This window comes from Cynoglossus semilaevis, chromosome 19 (genome assembly GCF_000523025.1).
Source record: "Cynoglossus semilaevis isolate Cse_v1.0 chromosome 19, Cse_v1.0, whole genome shotgun sequence".
Lineage (NCBI taxonomy): Eukaryota > Metazoa > Chordata > Actinopteri > Pleuronectiformes > Cynoglossidae > Cynoglossus > Cynoglossus semilaevis.
Window position 1 is genome coordinate 11,183,421 of NC_024325.1, and position 7,963 is coordinate 11,191,383.

At 42.2% G+C, this 7,963-nt stretch overlaps 1 protein-coding gene across 1 annotated transcript in view; it reads left to right on the forward strand.

The window, feature by feature from the left end:
* The first annotated feature begins 4,117 nt into the window (after positions 1-4,117).
* The window catches only part of pdlim4 (PDZ and LIM domain 4), a 34,859-nt gene continuing 31,013 nt past the window's right edge, over positions 4,118-7,963 (forward strand). Inside the window, exon 1 of the mRNA XM_008332933.2 lies at positions 4,118-4,435. Within this exon, the coding sequence (XP_008331155.1) occupies positions 4,343-4,435 (93 nt within the window). The 5' untranslated portion in view covers positions 4,118-4,342. The remainder of the gene's footprint in view (positions 4,436-7,963) is intronic.

The window sequence follows — 7,963 nt, forward strand, 5'->3', positions numbered from 1 at the left end:
GGAGCCATAACTGTATGGAGACATTGATGAAAGACAGGAAGAAAGTCAGGATTGTTGGGTTACAGTCAGGAAGGGAAAGGCAACGTTAAAACAGGGCCACATCTGCCGTGACAACGGTATGACAACAACAACAACAACAATAATAATTCTTATTATTATTATCATTAGTGGTAGTGACATTAGTAGTAGTAACAGTCGGGGTGGTGAATTAAAATGACAATGAACTCGATCAGTCAGTCAGTACCATTAGCAGAAGTTGCCCATATCCATGCTTTCTGGACAGAAGTAAACAGATGAACTCATCATCCTCCTGTTGATGTGGTCCTTTATATAACTGCTCTGACTTTGGGTATAAATAGGCCACTCAGTCGGTGCCTCTGATTGGCTTATCCTGGCGTAATCGGGGAGCTTAGTGCCAATTACGGTTTTTTGCTAAAGAAGCTTGAGATCACTGTGTGTAGCTCATCAACAGATGGTTTGGTGGATACGTTTCAGTGACTCATCCTGGTGAGCAAAATTAGACGTTCTGTGTGAGAGAAGGACTGAGAAAGTGAGGGGGAGCGAGAGGAAAGGGGAGGCAGGGAGGGACAAGGAGAGAAAGGCATGAGAAAAAAAAGTTTTCCTTCAGATTTTAACATTTAATGTCATTTAATTGTAATCAACCAATCAACACCTAGAAGATTACTGACATCATTAAAAAGGACCATGGGGGTGGTGGGGGGGACACAGATCAGCTGCTGTGTTGTCCCCCAAAGGGAAGAGCCAAAACAATATCAAGAAGTTTAAATCACAACTTACAAAAACCTCACTACTGAGGAACTACTTTGCCATAGTAAACAAGGCAACCATTTGGTCAGGGCCGAGGATCAGGATCGTTGGGTTACAGACTTTGACTTAATAACAGACTGCCCTGCTTTGACTGCTCTGACTCTGCTCTGTTGTGTGTCTGAAGCTGCTGCGGGGCAAAAGGGTGAGTTATAAAGTGGCCAATGATGCATGAAAATATGGAGCTGTCTGTACACGCTGCACACACACGGATATGAGAGCGCCTTTGTGTGGCTGAGGGAACGGCAAACCAATCTTTACAAGTTACTCTTGAATTCAGGTATTGTAATACTGCCTGTGTGGTACTGACAACCAGAAGGTTGCATCACATCCTCAGAGCTGTACGTTCAGGTCATAGTCCAACCCTGTACATGTGTTTGTACTGTGTTTACTCACAGCCAGGGTTGATCTGTCACTACAGTCAACCCTCCTTCTACAGACAGTAATACGACATGTACGACATTTTGCCACATCTCTGAACAAGAATGTTTCAGATATGTCGCAAGAGCAATTTGTCATAATTACACGTTCTAATGTGTAAAACCATCCTCAGACCATATGCTACCTACTGCACCTAATAATTGTTCTTTCTGCGAAGCTCACACATGGAAAAAGAGGTGTGTAATACCCTGAATCGCAATGTGAAACCTGCTCCTCCTTCTGTTGCACACATTATTAGTTGCACGTAAGCGCAACAACTTTTAATGACTTATTTTACAGACAGCAGTGACACTACAGTACCTTACACAGTAAATATACCACATGTACTGTATGCATTTACATTACCTGAGCCCACAGAAGCTGTTTACTACATGAAGTAGTACTAACAGTGAAGTACTGTTAAACAATTAAGCCAGTATAAAACATCAAGTAAAGTAATACCTGAAGAGGAAAACCACATTGTTGGCTTGGCTTTTTGCTCCATCCATAACCATTTTAACCCGTTAATGACATATAAGTAAAACTCTCGCTCGGGATCTTATCGAGCCTGCCTCGGGTTTATGTTATAAAATCATCTGTTTTCCATTGCTGACTCAGCAATATTGCAACCGCACAAATTAAGCTTCGTGATTTGCCTGTAACTATTTGCTTCTCCATAGGGTGCTCGAGCCACAGCTCTGTGGCATCATTGTTTCCTGCCTGAGTTAACCATTCTCTGAGGACAGGACATAAAAGTAGTCATTGATGTGTGCGCGGGCATCCGCATTATTCCGGGAATGCAGTAAATATGGTACCAATCAGACTCATACTGTAGTGTGCACATACAGTAACACTGAGTCACATTCTCACACGGAGTAGGTGAAATTGTGGTCGTAATAACGTGTAAATGAAAGCGTTAAACGTGTAAATGCTCTCTATGTCTGTCTTTCTGTTCTTTCTATTTCTGTTTTTCCAATAAATATAGTTTTTTTGTCATTTAGGGAATGTTGATTTATCTCAATTATCAGGTTGATTCCTCACCTGACCTATGATTAATCAGATAAAAGTTCTGACGAACCCAATGAACTTGGTCTGTAGAACCATAGAGGTCTAAAAAAGCCCAAAGATATTCAGTTACAAAAGCAGTCCTGGTTGTACAGTCTGTATCTCGACCTGGGCAATTAGTGGGAATAGAATTCCATTAAAATGATTACAGGTGAGGAATCAACGTTTAGGCAACAACCGAGATGACATCATCCGCCCTGACAGCAGATGGAGACAGTTCATGATTATCACACATCCTCGTCCTAACTGGTTTTGTCTTTTTTTTTTTTTTTTTTTGTCTTTGCATGGTTAAAACCAGAGATTAAATAGGTTTGTAAGCATTTCTCCAACAATGACCATGTGAAGGAAAAGAACAGAAAGATAAGAGCACTCTGTTCCGTGGTTTGACTCTTTGACTCTCTGTGATTTATTGGCGTTGGGCTTTGAAGGAGATACATATCCGAAATGTCATCCTGCTCATGCGGTCAATAAGTCTTTCTTGCAGACGGCAGCTTCCATATCCTGTCTTGTTCTATGGTTAGTCTACCCTTTGAAGAAACCAATGAGAAAGGAAAACGTCTACAGTTACATTTACCTTATATCTTTTAAAGATTGTCTTTGACCCCTGTTGTCATCCTGCTTGGTCTTGTTTTGAGAGACATTGGATGTTAACAAGGACTGAAAGTGATTGATTCTTCGTCAGTCAACTTTTCCTGTCTCGACTGAAAGCCCTGAGGGGAATGACGTACGGAAAACTGTCAGTGGAAATGATTACTATCGTCAGTTCCAGCTTGTCACAGCAGTTTAAAAAAAAAAAAAGAAAGAACATTCACGCAAGAGAAACGTCGTCATTCAAAAAAAAGGACAATAACCGATGTTTAGGTCCATCTGGTTTGACATCGGGGTGTCTCACAGTAACTGGGACGGGTGTGTGTGTGACTCAAACTGACTCAGGTCTGCTGATAGAGCGCCACACGGCTGTAAATGTCTGAAAGTCTCATCTGAGAAATGCCTATGAGGTCATCACTTCTGTAGGAGAAAAAGTCTAGGCTAGCTATAGAACACGGGAAAATGTAGGAGTCACAGTGTGGGCCACAAAAAAATCCACAAACAAGGGGTCTCCTCTGTCAGCGCAGCATCCAAATGTCACCATGTTTTCATTGTTGCCTGCCTTTTTGCCTAAGACCCTGATGTGTGAGTGGCTGACTGCTCTTAGTTTTAAGTGATGAGATGGATTATCCGCCAACGTGAGCGCCCCACAAGATTTTCATTTCTGTTTAGTCACACTTCACCCCAGCCCTCTTTTTTGTGAGCCGTCTCGACAACTGGTGGATCCATCACGCTTAGCAGACTACATACGTCCATGCTCTCCATACGGGGTGATTTTACAGTAGTTTTGGTGATTGATGATTTTTTTTTCAAGTTCAATACATACATTTATAATTGTGTAGGAGAAAATTAATTATTTTTTGTACCTTTTGCTTTACCTGTATATATTTTCTGTTTATTTGTTTAAATGCATCTAAAGCCCATAACCAGTAGTTTTCCTTCATTTACACCAGAGGTGTCAAACTCATATATATCATCTATATTTTAATGTTTTTGGCAGAGGTCATCCTGGTCACTCCCAATGGAAATCTCAATTACTTAAAAAAGAAAGAATAAAAAGATGATTATTTTCTATGCACTGAAGCTGAAATTGAAGGACTTCGCAGGTCCAAGCAAAAAGTGACTCCCCCCGTGACTCCCCCCGGCGGCTTGATCCCCTCCCACTCTGCACAGACAGAATGAAGGGGGGAGGCAGGACAACTCGTCATCTCGCGTCAGAGGCGGCTTCATTATTTAAACTTGAATTAAGAGGAGGGGAAAGTTTTTACGGTCGGGACAGGGTTGCCTAGCAGCTAGACAGGAGACTCCGGCTACTTCACTCTGCCTTTTTCCCCGAACTGTTTTATCAGGGGAGCGCGGACATTTCTTCCCTCAGTCAGTCATTCAGCCATTCAGTCAGTCAGTCTCCGTCTGCCTGCTTTTCGCCACTTTCTAAAAAGCAAACATGCCCCAGACCGTAATTCTAAAGGGAACCTCTCCGTGGGGATTTCGGCTGAAGGGAGGACGGGATTTCAGCACTCCGTTAACCATCTCCAAGGTAGGCAGTCTGCAGCTGACCTGCGCCCGCTCAACCACCCGTGCGTAAAGTGCGCACCGAGACTGTGTTAGAAATGTGATGTTTCTAGATTTGTAAATTAATACGATTTTTTATTATCATTTGCATTTCATAATGTTTAATTTGTATGAAAGCAATAAAATCCTGGAGCACTTAACACTAGCAGCGCAGTGTGTATGGTAATTTGAATGATGTATGTTAATTAAATTGCCTGAAAGTGAGTGTGGTTTTATTTGATTTTATTTTCTATTTAACATATTGTTGCCATGTTTGAAGCTGGTTGCCTTCTTCTTTAACCTCCATGAACTTCCTCGACCTTTTGAATATGGGTCAGGAGTCATCGTGCTGGCAGTGGGTCTGGCACTAGTAGCCTTTAGTTTATCCCAGCCAGGGTAAACACAGTCCAGTCCTGCTGCAGGGACTGCAGAGAGAGGAAGGGGGAGCTGGGATTTGTTTTTCATCAGAGCTCAGTGCTGCTGCTGAGGGACTCCAGGTGTTTTGTTCAGCTGTATCAGTGCACAGCCCCAAACCGACCCTTTAACTACAGGGTACCAGCACTTCAAGCCAGAGGTGTCATTTTTAGATTTACGGTGGGCACTTAACAACTATTGACTAGGGCAGATCATTGCAGGTCACCTCAAAGGTTGTGATGCAAAGGTGAGGTATGTGAACGTCAGTGGATACACGGTGTAGCAAAGTCAGCGAGGGTCGCTTTCAAAGCATCAAGTTTTTATGCTTATATTCGAGTGAAACATTGTGGAAGCCGTTCCTCCTGGGAAGAGGATCCATCTCTTAGCATTCGTGTCAGTGTAGCAGCCGTGGTCTGCACATCTTCTGCATTACTGTCTTTGGATAACCCAATGATGATGGCATGAGGGAAAAATAATTACAGGTTTAACTTTGCAGGCAGTCACACAGTGAAGGTGCCAATAACAACCACTGCTCAGATTTCCCTGCAAGCAATGTTTTTCTTGCAAGAATAAATAAAGGGCTTCTGGATAATTCCAAGATCTTGGCTTGATAGTTGAAGGAGGAAGCAGCTGTTGAGATGCAAGAGCATTAGGCAAAAAATGTCATGTCAGAGGCAATGCTGCACACAGTCGGTGATCACCAGGAAAAAGACGTGTTGAAACAGACAAGTTTGTTATCTAACTGACCTTTGAAACGTTGATGGTCAGCACAAATATCTGGATATTTCTTAACATTCTTGCATCTCCCTTAGAGGAGCAGGATCATGGAAAATTATTATCAAAATCGATCGCAAAATGAGATTTGGTGCAGCTGGAAATCTGCTCTATAGCAGGGGTTCTCAAAGTGTGGGGCATGACCTTTCTGTCGGTCACCAAAACCCTGGGGTTGTGTCTGATCATGACAAATACTGTCTGCATGACAAAGTCCATTATCAAAAGAGTCTCTCTAATCACATCTCCCTTTAATGATTAATAGATGTCCTCCCTTCCTCTTTCATGTCTCCCTGCGAGCATGAAGCAAAACACCTGCCTGTTTTGGAGACAGTGAAAGCTGTAAATACCAGAACAAGCTCTGATGGCAGCAGTTGGCTCTTTGCTCCAGGCGATAATGACCCAGAACAGACTCATTAGTCTCTTGCCAACCCTCTGGAGCTCCAGCCAGTTTATGGCAGGTCCAGCCGACACCGGAGCCCTAATAGACCCGTGTCTGTGTGAGGGCGATGGAGGCTTGCTAATAGAATGATTGGCAGAGAATGTTAACAAATAACTTTGTGTAACTGCCGAAGCATTTGGAGAAGATATAGTGAATGTGGCAGCAGTGGTATAAGCCCTTCTATAAAGCAGTGCTGAGACAGGAGGTGACGCAAAACGCCTGTCACTCCCGCCAACTGGCAAACAGTCGTCCTTCAGACAGGAATTTACAACTAAGTGTTGGTTAAATAACAAACCTGAATCACTGTCCTGCGTCTCTTCTTTATGTTTTGCGTCTGTCTTGTTGAACCATTGACACACTGTTAGTGTGATTTATTGTTCCAAGTCTGGGGATTGGTCTTCTTTCTTTAAAAGTCTCTTTAATATAAGCTAAAATTTACAATATTTTCTCCTTTAAATTTCAACCGTCCATTCAAATTAGGATGAGTTAAACTGACACAAGAAATTCTTAAACTCAAGGAACTGGAACTACAGATAGTGAGATTATCACCGCTGATAACACAGTTACTGATACACAATCAAAGTGGGACAAACAATCATATCATACGTTGTTTTCTGCATCATTGAAATCTCAAATCCCTCAGGTAAATATTTAAGAGATTATTGTATTTTCCAGAATATGTTCCATTTTTTAAAGTTTAAGCAGCATATTAAAAATATATCCCATGTCTTGATTTATGTTTTTTCTCCGTCTATACAATGCATGACAGAAGTGACTAATACTGTGGTTCTGGAGTCTGGAAAAAATGGTTAAGTTCCAGAGTGTGAATTAGCAGTAAATATAACTTTGATCACATTCTCAGGTAAATGTAGAGTGACGTCGAGTTCTCTGTACCCTTTAATCTCTCAGAGTCACTTGTGTCACATACCAGAGACAGAACATGTGACCTGAAGCCACATGGGTTGTTCTTTTGACTGTTTTTATCAGGCAAAGGCTGCTGTCTGGCTGCTGTTTACCACAGACTGAGAGATACTGAACTTTTATAGAATGGGATGGCATTATCAACACATTTCCTGTTGTCAGCTGAGAGAGAGGGGTGGGGGTGTGGGGGGCAATGTGAGTCCTGGGCTTGTTGTTGAGCATTTCCACCTTATCTGGTGGTAGATGGTGCATGGATGGGGTCGTAATTAGTGTCAACAGGAAAATATGAAAACAGGCCTTAAACGTGGGATCTGTGGTCTTCTAGCTCCGCAGATTGAAAGAAAAACCCCAGCACCAATTTGGAATCTTACAGTTTTATGAGTGAGTTTGTCGTGGCCAAGTTCTTACTCTTTCTTTTATACCTCATATACTTAGAAAATCAGGCTGCAGTTTGGCCTGTGATCGTCTCTAAGGTCATGAACTTTTTTTCTTTTTTTGATTTATAGACTTGCCGTCCTTGCCAGATGCCTCTTTGACCGTAAAAGAAATGAGAAAGAAATGATTGAAAGCACTCACTGTGATGTTGTACGTCCACTTGGTGAGATTTCCACTCACTATTGATTAGCCACCAATATGTCACAGTTTGGTCCTCTCAGGCTGCAGTAAAGTTTAAGAGACTCTTCTAACTCCTTGCGTTTTCATCAACTCATGACATCACTTATTTCATCTTCAGCCAGGGGTATCGCTTGTGATTCTTGGCAGAGTCACTCACTTTGTTTGAGAGTCATAATAACACATTATTTAGAAACTCACACCCAATGCATTGCCGTGCCTCTTCCCAGTGTCACAGAGGTCATAACCATGGTTCCTATCGCACTTCCAACAAGCAAACAAAGGCATTTGACACATTGCCAAGAATTATTGTGCATGTTGTCGAGACCGCTGTGGAATGTAGGGATGAGATAA